Genomic DNA, 17,931 nt, shown 5'->3' on the forward strand with positions numbered 1-17,931 from the left:
AGGCCACGGACTTGTGAACTAGCATAAGAGTTGACCATTATCTTGCATAATAAGGAGCCACTATGTGGTGATCAAGAAGTGAACAGTGGTCCGATGGTTTTTCTTAGCTCCTATCCCCCCCCCCCCCCGAGTTTTCTTATGAAGCTCTTCGCAGCCAGTAATCCATGTTCAGCAAGTGAGGCCACTTCAGCTCATGTTACCGATAAATTAAGCAGAGTCACTTTGTATGCAAGTGGTAATAACGAGCAGGCGGGGCTGAAAATCAAAGCGGTCATATAATATTCTTCCTCTGAACTGTTTTTGCATGCAGTCGTGTGTAGTTTTTGTGCACATGTATTCCAACACAAACTAGCGGCTCTCTGTTTTGTGTGTGTTTACGCAGAGGGCGTTAAGAATGAAAGGGCACTTTGGTAGGGAAATGAAATTAAAGTTGGTGCGGCCGCCATCACTGCGAGCTAGCATGAGGCCGCGGAGGAGAAAGTGGCTATAAATTCGCACGTGTTCATTAACACTGCCCTGTCTGGTGCTAAAGCTACCGATGGTGCCGGGGGAATTACGGCGCCGCTTGTTTCGTTTTTTTTCTAGCACGTTATTGAGCCGTTGAGCTCTCTGAAGTGCTGTGCTGCTTTGCTCTTGGGTTTACCTCCCCGCGCCATTACATACAGTTGGCGGGCACATTTGCTCCCCTCATTCCTAATTAATGTGCCATGATAGAGCCATCAGGATTTTGTGCTGATCCGCAGTTTGCCCCCCCCCCCCCCCCGCATGTGAGGAAGGAGACCTTGGCACGTGTTCTTGCCCTTGTGGATGCAAACTCCCAATACCTACACATGCTTTTATACACATGTGGGCGCGCATGTGCAGTTACACACACACACACACACACACACACACACACACACACGGGCACACACACGGGCACACACAGCAGTTCCAGGGGGCAAGAGTGAAGTTTCCTGAGAGAAATTCGATGAGGGGAGTTAATGTGATTATTTGATGCTCACAGCAACCTTTGAATAATTAACACCAGCCGGTATGTGTATATATGTAAGAGTCATTCTGTGTTACGGAATCATTCTTAACGGCCTATTTACTGCCTGCTCACCAGGTTTATGAGACAGGCGGTAAATATTTGAGAGACCCCATTTTATACCTTCTGTTTACTCTGCCATCGCTCTCTCCCTTTCATGCTCTCTTCTCATATGTTTGACAAAGGTGCCTTTATCCCACGTATCTACTATCACTACTACTACTGCTACTGCTACTGTTGGCTGCTCTCATTAGGGGGCGCCACAGCGATCATCCGTTTCCATCTCTTCCTGTCCTCTGCATCCTTCCTCTGTCATGCCAGCCCCCTGCACGTCCTCCCTCACCACATCCATAAACCTTCTCTTTGGCCTTCCTCTTCTCCTCTTCCCTGACAGCTCCATATTCAGCATCCTTCTCCCAGTATTCCCAGCATCTCTCCTCCACACATGTCCAAACCATCTCAATCTCGCCTCTCTCGATCCGTCTCCAAACCTTTATCCCATGTATAAGTATCCTTTTTCACTCTTCTGCCATTTGTATTCAGCAGCCACTAAAGCCTTTATACACACCTCCACTACTTACTGGCCAGCGGAAATCTGCCTTATGCTTTTCTCTTCTTTTCTTTCTTTTTTTCTAAGCTTGTTTTCAACATCTTACGTTAAGAGGCATGTGGCTTTAATGCTCCTTCTGTCTCTCTTGCTTCATCTCTGTCTCTCTGACTCTGTATATCTATGTGCTGCTACTATGCAAAGGCCTTTTTTGGCTGCTCCTCCATAGCCTGGTGTGCAGGGCCCACTCCCTGTTTCTAACACCCGCTCCATGTGTGTTCCACCTCACCCAGTGAGAGAGAAGGAAGGTCTACAAGGAAGAGGTCTTGGGTAACTTCTCGACAGTGCTGAATGGGCAATAAGCTTCATGCTATCGGCTGGCTAAGCAGATATGCCGCCCGTGGACCAGCTCTGCACTGAGTAGCTGTGAGCCCATTAAGGACTAGTGTGGAGGACGGTTGCCCTTCCCTCTTTTAGATTGCAATTTAAGATTTAGACCGCAACCTTGGAGGGGTTCCACTTCTCCATCTTTTTACGGACATTAAGGGCCCCCAGTTTGGGAGAGCCTGCATGTGTGCATATATGTGCATGCAGACGGTGTGTGTGTCTGTGTGCGTTTCTGGGGCGTACATATAGAGTTGTCCATATGCTATGGTCCATTCTCTCTTTGTAAACAGTAGCTCGCCACCAGCCAGAATCATCAAATAAACACACCTAAGGGTCATTTCCTCCCTTTGTAGAGAAATAAGTTATTTACTCTTAGGAAATGAATTTTTCAACCCCGCTGGCCAAGGGGACTAGAAAAGCGTGGAGGTGCAAAATAGCATCTCTCTCTCTCCTCCATCTCTCTCTGCCTCTCCTTTATGCCAAACACGCACACACCACGCACACACGCACACTCTTCTCTAATTAAATGTCAAAAGGCAGGGTATGAAAATCAATGCAGTGTTGTATAGACTTATGATGTTGGCTAGCTAACACAAAAAAGGAGAACGAGTGCCGAGAGGCTGATTATTTGACAAGCCCGTTGTTAATGAAATCTCACCCAAATCACCCCCTCTTTGGCTGGGGAGCAGCACTGTTATTCGTGGAAGGGGATAGATAATGTAAAGGAGCTTAGAGTTTGATACAGGGTTATGAATGTGATATTGCTGCCTGATAGTACACCAATTTAAATTCCCGTAGTTCACTTCACGCTAAGCTTTTTTTCTGTTGTTCTCTCTTCCGCTCCTCTTTTAGTTCTCTCCTGTCTCTCACTCCTTCTCCATGTCCATCTCTGTGGACTCTGCTGAGGACATGGACGAAGCTGGTTAAGTAAAGCATCACTTCCTGGGTGGACAGCTGTGCAAAAGAGACAGGCGGCGGGGGAGAGGATTTCATCTCTGTGATTCTCTTGTACTCCCTTTGTTTCTTTCTCGCTTTCGTTTCACGTCCCTTTCTCTCCCTGGGTCTCTCTTCCTCTCGTTATAGACTCTATAGTTCGATCTCTGGTGCCCTTTTACTCTGTTTCCGTTTCCCCTCCTCTGACCCCCCCCACCCCCCCATGCTCTTTGCCCTCTCTCCTTCTCACATACACACACACACACACACACACTCTCTCTCTCTGTGTCTCTTTGTCTCTCTCTCTGGTTAGCCAGGAGACGGCACCGTGGTGGAAGGGGGTGTAGTAGTGCCTTGTGACTGACCGACCCCTGGGGCTGGGGTTCGACGCCAGCAGCTGCAGGCCTGCAGCTTTCAGCACAGAGTATGGCGAGGAGGTGTACTGACATACACAGACAGACAGGCACAATCACAGTTATCGCATACACACATACATGTGCTTCCACTTCTTTTCCTCTTTGGTAATCTCCATCTTCTTACAGAGACGAGACAACACACACACACGCACACACACACACTTAAAGACGTAATGATGATGGATGTGGGAAATGAAATGTGTGAAAAATTAGGGATTATAAAGGGAAGTGAATTAAAGCAATAGAGACCAAAAAGAAAGTGTGTCTGAGGGGTTTGGAGACGCGGGAATGGTAGAGCTACAGGTAAACTCAGAGAGGCCCACCTGTGTGTGTGTCTGTGTCCCCTGCTGCCGCCTGCTCTAGTGTAATAGAAACCATCTGGGCTGCTCCCCTCAGGACTTTACTGCCCAGTGACAAATAAAAACACAATTTTTTTGCTTGGCTGGGCTGCTGAGGGGAACTGGAGAAAGAGGAGAAACTGAGAACCTGTTGAAAGACCAGTTACGAGCACACAGACAGATAAGACAGACAGACAGACACACACACACACACACAAGTACAAACACAAAGAAGATCCCGATGCAATCTAAGCCGTCAAGCACATTTTCATGCGTTCCATTTATTCCAAATGGCAGCTTATACACCCCCTCCCCGAATAAGAGCTTAAGCCCCCCACCAGGCCATACACATCTAAATCAATGCGACAGACTCCAGACTGCGTCAGAAAAGTGCCATTGCCACATCAGCATGTTAAGGGTTAAGGTTATGTCGCCCCCTGTTGGTGTTGCATGCTCCTGAAGGCACATTCACTGTGTAGCGTCTTTTTGCATTTTCATATGGGCGGAGATATTGACTAGGCATTAATCACAATGGTTACGCCCAAGCTCCTAGCTTTAAGCGTATTTGCTCTCACTGTCAACCAGGGCTGGCACTTTATCCAAAAATCAAGCTAGAGAATGAAATTTGAAATGACACGCAAATCGTTTCAATGAATTCGATTTCGCGCCCCCGCCATTCATAATACATGCAGTATCATAATACATGCAGTATCATAATACATGCAGTACCATAATGCAGTCTGGTCTTTATGCGCGGTTCCAACAGGTAAAAACAAAAACAAAAAAACAACTACATAGAACTGTGTAAAAAAACAAAACAAGTACAATCAGATTAAAAATGATTAAAATAAATGCCTCATTGTACCAGAGGCAATGCGACACAGCAGTGCAACCGTGTGGGTTTGTTGTTGTTGTTTACATTATACTTTTTGACATTATACTGTCGTCTGAATGAATGACGACAACATCAAAGGTAAAATGGAGGACACTAGCGACAACGTAACATCAGTAGCTTAGTTTACTGATAGGTTAAAAAAAGTTTACTGATAGATCAATAGGGCACGCAGTAGGTCAAGCTTATGGTGAAATGTTCACCATAATTTTTCACCAGGCAAACTACTTCAAACAGTTTTGAATTCGAACAGGTTATTGTAGTTCGAATATTAAAAAATTTTCCCGCTACGTTCGGAGGAGTGTTAGAATTTTGGGCAAAAAAATTACAGCCCTTTTGTCAACTACAAGGCCGACTGTCTTCATCTCTGCCAGAAAGAGAGTGTGAATGAGGCTTCTTGGAAATAAAAGGGTGACGCGATACCAAAGGAAAGCGCAACAGCAGAAGCAGAAGGGTAAAAAAGAAGAAGAAGAAGCAGAAGGGTATTTATAGCAAGACTCAGTAGAGGCACTGCTAGATGGTAGACTATGAATTACATTTTTGGAAAGGTTTTGATTCAACCCTGTTCATTTCAACCAATTTACTATGGGGCAATTAATGCACAAAAGTTAATTGTTATATCTGCTGTCTGTAATTTGGGGATGATTTCTTTTGACCCTATAATTTCTCTTTTGGTGGCCGAATAACCAGAATTGTACGTGTTTTCTTCAGCTGAGGAACATCGCTTAAATTAGGTCCTTCATAACGTCTACAGACCTCGAAAAGCTCATCCATGTATTTATTTCTTCATGTTTAGATTACCGTAACTCACTATACTCAAGGCTGAGCCAGAAAGCCGCTTCCTGCCGCCGGCTGGTACAAAACGCTGCCAGACTTTTAACTAGGAGACGAGGCCATATTACACCCATCCTTGCCTGTCTTCACTGGTTGCCTGTAGTATTTAGAGTTGATTTTGAAGATTTTACCTAATAAATTTTAAAGCTTTACAAGGCCGCGCTCCGAGTTACACTGCAGACCTGTTAGTCCCCTGTGGGCCTGAGATCCTTGGCTACCTGAATCATCATCTGAATTACAGCATATTTGCATTCAGCGGAAGTGTTTTAAAACATTAAAATGACTTCTCACACCCGGCCGATCCCCCCTATTCAATCATCTCCTATCGCGTAAAACACTCTGCAGTATCAAGACCAGCACATCTTGCTTCCACAATAGCACTTACCCTGCAGCAATCTGCATCCTAAATGCTTCACTCATTGCGCAAGTGTAGTCTCCTTAAACACATGCACTTCTGGTTGTCACTCTAAGGGCATGGGCCACATGGCTGCATTAACTGAATTATGTTTCTGTGCACACTCATTGTATGTAGTATTGCTGAATTCCACATTAACTGCAGAGCTAATATGGCAATGAATTATTGAATCTTGAATCGTGCTCCTAACACACGCCTTATCACCAGCGGTGTCCGGGCCCCTCGGCTGTGGGACTTCCTGCCTGTGAATCTCAGATGAGGAAATTCATTGACTTCTATTAAGTCTCTTATAAAAACTCTCTTTTACGTAAAAGCTTTTGCCTAGTGGTTTTATTTTATGTTATATATTTTTTTTGCATTTGCTTCTGTTAACAAATTGCTCCCTTCCCTTTCGCTCATATTCTATGGCGTTATTTTTTAGTGCTTTGTATTTTATTCTCTTACAATGTCCTTTGCATGTCCTCTTTAACCCTGTTTTATTCTGTTCTGTGAAGCACTTTGTACCCTGTTTTGAAAAAGCGCCACACAAATAAAGTTCGGCACTATTATAAAAGGGCAAATTACACGTTTAGTCTTTTCGTCTGGGCTGGTTTGTGTACAGACAGACAGGCTGGAGAAGGGCAGGATCTTCTCCAGCTCTTCACCCAACAGCTTCGATTCTTAATGTTCCAAAAATACACCGACTCTGTTAAGTAAGTCCAGCTGGAAAGACTTCATCCCTGTTTTGTAGGGCTCAGGCTCAGCGACTAGAGATGCATGCAGCTTGCATACACACACACACACACACCATGCCACCCTATACTTGTGGGGACCCCTCATTGACTACATTCATTCCTAACCCTTACCCCTAACCTTAACCATCATAACTACATGCCTAACCTTAATCCTTACCCCAACCTTAACCTAATCCTACTTCTAACCTTATCCCTAAACCCAAGTCCTAACCCTAAACTAGACCCTTTTCCTCACAGGGACCCATAAAATGTCTCCACAAGGTAGGTGGTTTCGGGTTTTTCTATCCTTATGGGTAGGATAGAAAAACCTGGTACACACACACACACACACACACACACACACACACACACACACACACACACACACACACAAGTTTGCACAGCAAATATACACATGACCACAGAAAACAAATATTAATGCACTACAACACACAAAAAGACTCATTATGGAGCCGGAGCTGGTGTTTTCTCTTGTTTGTTTTTGTGTGTGTGTGTAATGACAAAGACCCCCCTCATTAACTTTGCTTTGTTTCATTAAAAGGTGGTCACAGAGCTCCTATGGGGGTGAATATGTTACTTCTGCAGCTTAAAACCTTATTTTACCGTAGCAGTTACTTTCCAGTTTTATTGTTATTGCCCTCTTGTAATAACACAGTAGACGCTGCATTACCAGAATCCAAATTGTACTAATTGAAGGCACACAATCTAAAAACGATTCAGAAGAATACGTCTGATAAACAATTTGTTAAACAAATCTGTGATGAGCAGCAGGCAAGGGATGAAACAATGAGCCATTAGTACGTCAGCGTGTCAGTAGATTGTATAATGTCTTTTTGAACTCGTAGCTCGACTGTGTATGCATGGATGCTTACAGGCATACAAACACAGGAAAGGTGCATACATGCAAAAACATAGGCATGTGCACACATACACACATACGCACGCACGCACGCACGCACACACCCACACGCACGCACGATCTCTTCTTCCCTATCAATAATCCCTTCAGGGGAGACAGTGCTGATGACGCTGCTGATCTCAAGGCTGGTCTAGATCACCAGTAGGCCTGGGGTCAAATCAGGAGACCAAGACTACATTCAGACACCGACAACCATGCGTCACAAAATACTCGCTTGTTCCGATAGCCCCCCGATGCACGTTGTCGCACGTGCACGCGTTGAAGCCGGTGATAGCGGCGTTTGCGTCCCGGGGTCGAGCCTGCTACATGAATACGAGCTGTCCACGTTGACGTGTAACGCTTAGACGCAGTTGATCAGACAGAGGGCTTTGTATGCACATGGTGAGGAGCGCACTGGAGGATTTTCTCGGGGAGAAGGGAAAATTTGGTAAGCGCATCACCCCCCCGGCTTCTTCCGCATATCTACAACTGTAAAAGGCGATGATTTCCTGACGGGAGGAAACATCACAGATATAAGCCAATTTCTGGCGCGATAGCGGCTCAGTGTGAGAGAGGAGATGACGGGTGGTTTTTAAAATCTTGGCTTCCGAAGCTGAGGCCTATAACTCCTTGGTATTGGCAGTAGATGGCTTGGCATTTGACACGTAATATACTGAAGTCACCGATAATTTGTGGCCGGATTAGGAAGTTGCCAGATTTTCTTTTCTTTTTCTTTTTTTTGGAATTTCCCCCGTTTTCTCCCTAATTGTATCCGCCCAATTACCCCCCCCCTTCTGAGCCGTCCCGGTTGCTGTTCCCCCCCTTCTGCCGCTCTGGGGAGGGCTTCAGACTACCACATGCATCCTCCGATACATGTGGAATCGCCATCTGCTTCTTTTCACCTGACAGTGAGGAGTTTCGCCAGGGGGACGTAGCGCGTGGGAGGATCACGCTGTTCCCCCCCAGTCCCCCCCACCCGAACAAGTGCCTCGACCAACCAACCAGAGGAGGCGGTAGTGCAGCGACCAGGGCATCGCCGTGTATAGAGAGAGAGTCTGGCCAACCGGCTACACGGGCGCCACATTGCTTACCAACCTCATGCATGCTGTTCAAAATCGCACCCACTTCATGATCTCTCAAGCTGCACTTTCAAAGAAATGAGGGAAAACAGAGATGTGGTGCCGGGTGACGGTCTCAGGCAAGGTGGGCGTGGCTATGGTGCGGTAGGCATGACAATCGCAGTGGCGGGCATGATGGAAAGGATGCGTCAAGCGGGGACATTTCGAGCATTGTGAGTGAAGTTGAAGTCAGCGTGAGTGAACTGGACGGTACTGGTTAAACCTATAACATGCGCGGATCCAGGGGGCCCCACCCGGGCTGTGAATCTTTTCCCCCAAATGACATAACAATGGAGAACGCATTGGCCTAGAGGCTTCTGATTGGTTCTGACCAGGATGCAGGTTGGTATACGTCATCAGCAGGAGAGCAACAGGGCAATACCCCAGCAAACATGCCTCTTTGGGGCCCATGTGGGACCACTGCGGGCAGGAACAGAGGGCTCACTGTGGGCAGCCCACTGTGGGCCCCGTTACCGGCATGAAATGCGGGGCACATGTGGGCTGCCCAGACTAATCAGAGTGGGCCCTCAGTGGGACCCATTGTGGGCCCGCAGCATGCCCATAGTATGCCCACACTTTGGGCTGGGAGCAGTGGTCCTACACGGGCCCGTAGTGCCCCATGTGTACCTGGTATGCTAGTGACATTTATTGACAGCCAGCTCAAACAAAAAAATGAAGAAAATATAAATTATACGAAGAAAGAATTTATTGAAAATTGGAAACAATTGGAATTGAAAAACAAAACTATATACCAAATTAAATGCTTTTATAAAACAGAACAACAAACATAGAACCCCATTTGAACACCATAAGAACATTAAATCTAAAAAAAACCCCAAACATTAAATGTATTTATTTTTTGCTCCTTCTGCTCCTTCCTCCGTCTCTATCCCTGGCATTTCTGAGCCACATTTTGATGGCAGCTTCCACCTCGGATGCTGTGACCCGGCTGCTTTTTGTCACACATCCATAGACCTCACTATGTACAGGTTTCACTGGAACTAATATGTACAGATGGATTATGGATGGATTAACAGATGTTCATTGCTGTGAGTATCACAAATGAAATTCCATTCACCTGTTGGGGTAGAGGCAAATCTCGAACCAGAGATATCTCGAAACCTGGGCAAGTAAAGCCAAAATTATCTGTATGTTGTGGGAGTGCAGTAATGAGGAGACGGAGAGATCGAGTCGAGTCAATTCCGTTTACTCCCAAATCCAACCCAAATCCAACTTCTTGGAGTATTTAAAGTAATGAGGATTGGCACCACCTCGTGACCAAGCCCAAACTGAACCAGGGCTATAGGCTATATTTACTTGTGTACTGCTAGAGTGATGGAGTGTGTCAAGTTTATTACTGCACACATGCACAACATGTCAGATGTATTGCAGACTATATGAGACTACAATAAGTTGCTGTGTGTGTATGTTCACTAAATCTCTGATGGTTCAAAATTATTAAAATTGTAAAGTTATGAGTAATAGTTACTTTGTAATTAAGTTGGTTAAAAAATAGCATGAGCTGCTCTATGGGAAAATTTAAGGGACAAAAAATTAACAAAAAAACTAGTGTTCTTTCTCTTAACTATATTATGAAACAGCTGCGACAAACCAGAAAGTTGAGACGGTACTTGTCTTGTTGGATGGGCAGTTTTAGTTAAGTATAGGATGGACCAGTTATACCTTGGACAACTTGTTTACAGTTTACTGTCATTTTTGCAGAGGTCTGACTATATGCAGCATTGGGCATGGGCGGTAAATAAAAAGTTTGAGTACCGCTTACCCTAAAGCAGTTGTTGTAATCTTAAAACATTTTAACTGTACTGGGGGTTGACCTCAAAGGTCAAAACTGCTGTGGGCCCCGCATGGGCTGACCCACAGGGGGCCCATGTGGGCTTACTGTGGGCAAGACCACAGTGGGTTGCCCACAGAAAGCCCTCATGGGGTCCTCAAAGGGCAAAACTGCTGTGGGCCCCGCATGGGCTGACCCACAGGGGGCCCATATGGGCTTACTGTGGGCAGGGGCACAGTTGGGCTTGCCCACAATAAGTCCACATAGGGGCCTCAAAGGGCAAAACTACTGTGGGCCCCACATTGTCCAACCACATGGGGCCCATGTGGGATTAGTGCAGGTTTGCCCCTGCCCACATTGCCTCACAGTAAACCCACACGTACTCACAGTGGGCCCACACGGGCATGTTTGCTGGGACGTTACATTCGCCCACATGTATTTGTTTACACTTTGCTTTTGCCCGACTACTGTTGATGCCGTATAGAGATCGATACTCCGAGCGTTTGGGTTTGGGCTTGCTTTCTGGTCTTCCTAAAGTCGTGTACAGTAAAAGGTCTCTAAATTTAAGGCAAAGTTAATGATTTTTGAGATTTCTTATGGGTAGGGCATGAGTTGTCCACAATTAGCAGTTAGCCAGCAGTAAGTGCACATTTGCGTGAATATTAGGTATGATGCACAGATATAGAAGAGGAAGCAATAGGTGTGATGCACAGATATAGAAGAGGAAACAATAGGTGTGATGCACAGATATAGAAGAGGAAACAATAGCTGTGATGCACAGATATAGAAAGTTTGACAGCTGGAGCGTGTTATTTCTAAAAATAAAAGGCGTATTACATTTAATGTTACAAGCTGGCTTCATTGATAATGTGATTGCTGGACTCCTGTCACAAAATGCAAGGTCGTCCAAAACTGCCCAGATTTCCCCTCAAAAATTTATGGCAGGGAGAATTCTGAAAGCCCCCCGTCCCCCCAAACACACACACACAGAGTTTTAGGCCTGTGGCAGAAGCTCTGAAGTAATGTAATATTCCAGCGGTCATAACACAGTCGCAGGCACTGAGCAGGGGCCTCTGCTGCATCCATGTAGATTTCACCCCAAAGAATTTACTCCAGAGACTTTAGTTTTTATCTACTACACTACTGGTGTGGTGGGTAAATTGGTGATCAGTACCAGTATTACATATTTTGAAACGTTCAGTAGGCTACTAGTGAATGATGATGAGCAATAATATCAGGGACACTTGAGGAATATTAGGCCTACCTATTTTGAGGTTTAGCCAGTACAGCGTCAGTTCTGTACAGGGGCTCTTGTCTAGTTTATCTCAACACTATCCACACACTGCCTCGGCTCAAGCTCAGGCCTGTCACTCAATCCATCCCATATGACAATCTGACACTGTTTACATTTGCCTGATTTCTGTCAACGGTTACACATGGCTTGGATGTGCTACACAACTGATTTCCACACATTAGTACCTTACAGACTCTTGGATTGCTCTCGGGAAGTTGGTTTATCGAAAAATCGTAAACACTGAAATGAACTCACCGAGCACAAGTAGGGATAAGCTGAGGGGGACCAGCGCAGCCTGCGAATCTTCCCGGTCCAAACTGCCCTCCTTTGTGCATCCCGTGGAAATCGATGCATCATAAGGCCTTGTCCTGGCCGAACAGAACATCCCCAAGCCGCACAACACACCGTTTCCCCTTCAACTGCTACAAATCGGCGGGAAATGGGCCGAAAACGCAGGAAAAATCATGAAACGTCATGATGACAGAGCCAGACGTTGGTAGGCAACATGGCGCCCGTCAGGCACGTGACAGGCGCTCAGCCAATTACAGCGCGTGTTGCAAAGATCAATGGATGGCCAGACTCTTTCTATACACGGCGTTGGACCAGGACACATAACCCACATCGGGCTTCCCACCCGCAGACACGGCCAATTGTGTCTGTAGGGACGCCTGACCAGAGGTTGCCAGGTTTTCCATGGCTGGTTGGTTCACAGCATTAAAATACTGGGGTCTAGAAGGCAATATAAGATGAGATTAATGTTTTCCTCTTAACTTCTGTATCAACGAGTCTTGCCCTGATCCTGTGTACCAATGGCATCAGTGTTAAATTTATTGACCGATTCAATGATTTTCTCTTTCAAAGGCAGAGCTGTCGGGGATGGAGGACTTGGCAGCGAGAATTTATGACCTCGTTAAGATCAGCGTTTGAGCCTCTGTTTACATTTTAAGTGGAAAACATTACCTGTCCCTTCCCAACGGATGACCACTTACGGTTTATGAGTCACTGCGAACACAGACGCCGTACAAATGTCCCCCGCACTGTGAAGTTTATAGTGCCGCGGTGCAGTCCCACACCCCTCCGTCACTCCACCTCTCCCCCCTCCATCGATGTTGAGGTCTCTAGCTATCGCTTCATCACGATGAATTGTCACACAGCAGAGCGAAAAAGAAACACTATGCATTCCCAAGACAGGCAACACCTGTCCCGCCTGATCTGTGGTTTCATTTCTTCTCTCTTTGATTTGGGACCCCCCCCCCCCAATTCGCTGCTCCACTTCCTCTGCCGATCCGGGGAAGGCCGCAACTACCACATGCCTCCTCCAATAAATGTGGCGTCGCCAGCCGCTTCTTTTCACCTGACAGTGAGGAGTTTCGCCAGGAGGATGTAGCACGTGGGAGGATCGCGCTATTCTTCCCAGTCCCCCCCCCCAGACCCCCGAAAAGGCATCCCGACCGACCAGAGGAGGTGCTAGTGTAGCGACCAGGACACATACCCACATCCGGCTTCCCACCCGCAGACACGGCCAATTGTGTCTGTAGGGACGCCCGACCAATAGACCGCCACGCTCCGTGGTTTCATTTCAATCTGTAAATTTGAATTACCTGATTAAAAAGAAAGAAAAAAAGCAACGCTGGCATGATGTCTGTCACCATCCCACTTCATTGTGCACCAGAAAATGTTTCAGGACGTGATGTCTTTGTTGTTTTTGAAAAGAACCTTTATCTTTGCCATGGCGAATGAGGAACAGTGGGCAATTTCAGCTCTTTTTTTGGAGGGGGGGGGGCTCTGTTCAGTGCGTGACGTTTCCTAAAAGTTGTGTGCTTTATCTACTATATACAGGTGTACTGTGTTGAACCATCTCTCTACTTTCATGTCATGCTGTATCGTTCTGTAAGCATATGGTCTCCTGAAGGGCTTTGGCATGCATGCAGGCTGTATTGACTTGACTGATACAATCAGAATGTAGCTGTGAGACCCAGTTTTCATTATAGGCATGCCATTTTCTGCCCGTCGAGCTGTGCTGTGTTCATATCGAGCGAGGTTCTCCTCATAGGCTTGTGTGTGTGTGTGTTTTCCTGTATGCTTCTGTTTGTGTTGGGGGGGGGGGTGCGTTAGCCGGAGGAGAAAGATGGAAAGAGAGAGTATGTGCATATGTGCGCTCAGCAAATTCTGTGTCATTAAAGTGTAAATGAAATAGTGTACACGTGTGAGTGCTGGAATGTGCACTATGAGGAGAGATGCAAGCTTGGCATGTAAAAGGAGGGCACAGGGGCGCTATAATCCATTACCGGTGGAAAGATTGTGCAACTGGAGGGTGCCGAGCAGGCCAGAAATGCATTCTGATTGCAAGAGTGTGTCAGTGTGATTTGTGGTGCTTGTTCACAGTGAAAGTGGTGAAATTCCCACTGTGTACATGTACATATGTATGTGTGTGTCTGTATGTATGTATGTGTGTGTGTGTGTCTGGGGGGGGGGGTGCAGCTCAAGACTACGTTTTCCCAAACACTTGCAAACCACGCGGGGTATGCATCGCTGGCGTTTCCATGGAACTATCTGACTGGAACACTTTTAAAAATCAATCTTGTAGCTCAAATACCATGCAATGTGCCATTGGCATGGCACAGTCTAATACAGTCTAATACAGTATACAGTATTACACTGTATACTGTATTAGACTGTGCCATGCAATGTGCCATTTGCATGGCACAGTCTAATACAGTCTAATACAGTATACTGTATTACACTGTATACTGTATTAGACTGTGCCATGCCAATGGCACATTGCATGGCACAGTCTAATACAGTATACCGTCAGGAGCAATGACCAAGTGTATGCTAGGAGTAATGAAGTGTACACTACACGTCTTTGTGAAAGATGCAGTTGTACATCCAGTGTTGATCTTATTTGGACATTTTAAGAATAAACTTGCATTTAAAAGTGTGCTCCACATTGCTCTTGAAAAATAGTGCGAAGACCGACAGGTTTCTATTGTGTTCAGTCAGTGGTGGTGCTAAAAAATATTTTTTGGTGGGTGGGTGGGGGGGCGCGCAATGAAGGACAATGTATCTTCTTAATAACTCTGTGACTGTGTGGTCATTAAAGCAGCTGTCAGGTGTGCTGCGCCAAGGTAAATTGCGCCCCCCCCCCAAAAAAAAGAAACGTTAGCACCAACCACCACTGGTTCAGTGGTACGTAGTGCAGCGTGTGGCTGAAATCAAATTCAAAGGTCAGCCTGGCTCTGGTGAAACCTGCACAGGCGACCGTAAACACGCAGACGAGATTTGTACACGCGCACGCGCACGCAGTCGCCCGGGTGCACAGTCAGTCGAGTAGTTTGTGATAGGTCAGCTCATCCTCACTTATCTTCATCGTCGTGTGTGTCTGCGTGTAATCAAACCCCGGGGACAGCCGTTTGAAGCCGCCGTCCTTCTCCGTGGATTCCCGGGTTACGTGCACACGCAGGGAGGCCTCAATCTGATTAAAAACGGATCTAGTTCATTAACCGAGCGATGTCGCGTGACCCTTGATATTCGTCTCGTTAGATGACAACGCGGATGTGTCACCAGTGCGCTACGAACAGTCAGCCACGAAGACAACGGGCTGCGTGGCGTCACGCATGCAGACGACGCACGAATTCAGACCAGTGGCATACATAAAACCCATCCACTTAACCAATTATTATTTTGCATAGGTGCCGATGCAACCCCCCTCCCCACCCCCACCCCCGTTTTGCGCGTTTGAAGGGGGCAGCTGAATCATCTCTTTTCTCTGCAAGGCTCCGACGCATGTTGCTGTGTGGAGAGACACACACGGCAACCTCCTGTAATTGCACATAAACATAAACTTACCCGCTGTGACCCGTGAGACGCCGAGGCAGCTGAGGATGAGCAGCGGTGCGGCGGGAAGGAAAAATCTCTCCATCTTTCCGACACTCGGAGGATGCGCGATCCCATTTACTCTGACCGGGGCTCTTGTTAACCACCCAGGTGTTGCTCGGCATTCGCGTCAGTTCATGCGTATTGTCTCGGCTGAGACAAAAAAAGGCGACAAGCTTAGCAGAGCTGCGGGACTCTCGACCTCAGAGCTGTTGTTGCAGATGTAGCCATCCTAACATCGCGCCAGGCACACCCCCCCACCCCCACCCCCCCACCGGCACCCGGGACAGCGCTTCACAGGCGCCGATCGACGCTCAACAGTGGGTACGTGAGACGAGCGTCGCTTTACACGCGAAGCCCCCCGCGGAGCCGTTTCAGCCGGAATTCAGACGCGCGAGCGTTATAACACACGACGGCTGGTCTCTACGCCGGTCTTGCTGATGATTCGGCCGGTCCGCGGTGGAAAGTCGAGCCGCAGCCACCAACTAGATGCATGCCCATCATCACCCGTGCCACCGTGGGCTATACTACCCGGAGGTGGTGCTCTCCGGCGACTCTCCAAACTGCTGCAGACGCGACGAGACGTGCTCCGGCTTTGTGTACGACCGCCTATTGACTCAAGCTTGAAATAAAAAGAAGAAGAAGAAGAAGAAGAAAAATCCTGCAAAACTGTCCGTTCACACACAGCCTTCGTGGTTCAAAACCCCCTAAATGACCCGCAGAAGAGTACAATTCTTTATAAAATCCGAGGCACGGAAGCGTGAGGGATGCTCATCTCGCCTCCGTACAAGATCGCCAAGAATTTCGTCGTTTCATATGAAACAAAACGCAGGAGGTTTGCTCCCAACAGTTCCACGTAGCCAATTTCGATGCACAAATGCAACTTTTCTACACAGTTTATCTCGAAAAGCCATGAAACGATGGGCAATACTGGTGCTATATATTGACTTGTAGCCTTGGTTGTCCAGACGAGAGGCAGAACGGCGTCGGATGAGCGCAGTGAAGTCAAGTTTTTGCAGGTTGTAGTCCAGGATGACCTAGCCCCTCTTTTGATGAAGTCCCCCAACCACTCTCATCTCTTTGCCTCACTTGGTCAGCCAGCTTTTACAATTATTGCTGCCCACTCGTCGATTAAATATGCATACGGTATAGCCCACGCAAAGAGAGAGAGAGAGAGGAGAGAGAGAAAAAGAAAGTCACCAGAGGAAAGATCCTCCTCATAAATAATGTCAACCTTCCCAGTTTAGAAACTGGGGTCCCCCCCATCCCACCCCATCTAAAAAGCCAACACGTGTCTCTTGACTCCACCACTCAGTTGACCCTACACTTACGACTCACACTGCTTTACAATTCAACAGCCGGTTTTGTGGCCCAGCATTACCAACTGATAGCTAAATAACAAGGTGGGTGGGGAGGGAGGGGGGGCTGGGGGTGAGATAAAGCACTTCTTACCTGCGTTTGGGGTCGTTGCTGCTCTCTGTGTAGATACCTGGTGTTCGCTGCCGCTGGACACTTTGCGGTGGCAGGGAGCGGCGGTCCTTGTTCAGGATGCTAGCGAAGCCCCCTTGTTGCTTCCCCATGAATTGTTTTGTGCACCACCTCTCTGTGCTCCTCACCTCATGGCAGTGCTGCTCTGACGTGCACAGGGACAGAGTGTGTCGGGGGGGGGGGGTTGTAGTTTAACGGTGATGGGGGATTTTGCATGCTGTTAATTCTGCATAATTTTTCAAATTCAGTTTTTATGTTTATGTATTTTATAAACAAATTTTGCCTATTCTGTTTTTGTTTTCCCCTCGTAAAAAACTAGTTAAGGGTGGAGGAAGGGGGTTTGTGCAAGCCAACACAACGTTTGCCCTCCTGTACAGCATGCTCCTCACTCCTTCCTTGAGTGGCAGGGGCTCTGGGATGGTCGGCAACATAACAAAGCCGCTGGAGTCGCAAACCTCATCTTTTGACGCCATCTGTGTCTTAACAACAACAACCGATGCTAAGAGACGTGAACGAGGGAAGACTTGGAGAAGGCCCCTTGCCAGAAATGTCCTCTCGTAGGTCTGATAGAAACTATTGGTCATGTTTATTTCCGTCTCGCCACCTATACAGCTTGCATACCTGCACATTTGCTGCATTTAGTAACTCACAGAAGCAACAATACAGGCAACCCCCCCCCCAAAAAAAACTTGCATAATTTTCTAAATGATAATGATTAAAAGTAAACCTGTGTCATCTGACTCTGCAACAGAGACTGTTGACGCTGTGTTTCCCCTTCATTTTAAGCACAGACAGCACAAAAGGGAACCCAGTTTGTTGACTGTGTCCAAACGGGGGAACTGGAAGAGATCGCTCAGAGTCCTGGGCCAACAGAATATTAATGATCTTAAAATCCGGCACTCAGCAAACACATAAAGGACTCAGCCCAAGCGAGTAATT

At 47.0% G+C, this 17,931-nt stretch overlaps 1 protein-coding gene across 1 annotated transcript in view; it reads right to left on the reverse strand.

Moving 5' to 3' along the window:
• Positions 1-17,084, reverse strand: part of fndc5a (fibronectin type III domain containing 5a) — a 74,996-nt gene extending 57,912 nt beyond the window's left edge. The window contains exon 1 of the mRNA XM_056295359.1: positions 16,957-17,084. Within this exon, the coding sequence (XP_056151334.1) occupies positions 16,957-17,084 (128 nt within the window). The remainder of the gene's footprint in view (positions 1-16,956) is intronic.
• Between the last annotated feature and the right edge of the window lie 847 nt (positions 17,085-17,931).

Source organism: Lampris incognitus, chromosome 16 (genome assembly GCF_029633865.1).
Source record: "Lampris incognitus isolate fLamInc1 chromosome 16, fLamInc1.hap2, whole genome shotgun sequence".
In the NCBI taxonomy this organism is placed as follows: Eukaryota; Metazoa; Chordata; class Actinopteri; order Lampriformes; family Lampridae; genus Lampris; species Lampris incognitus.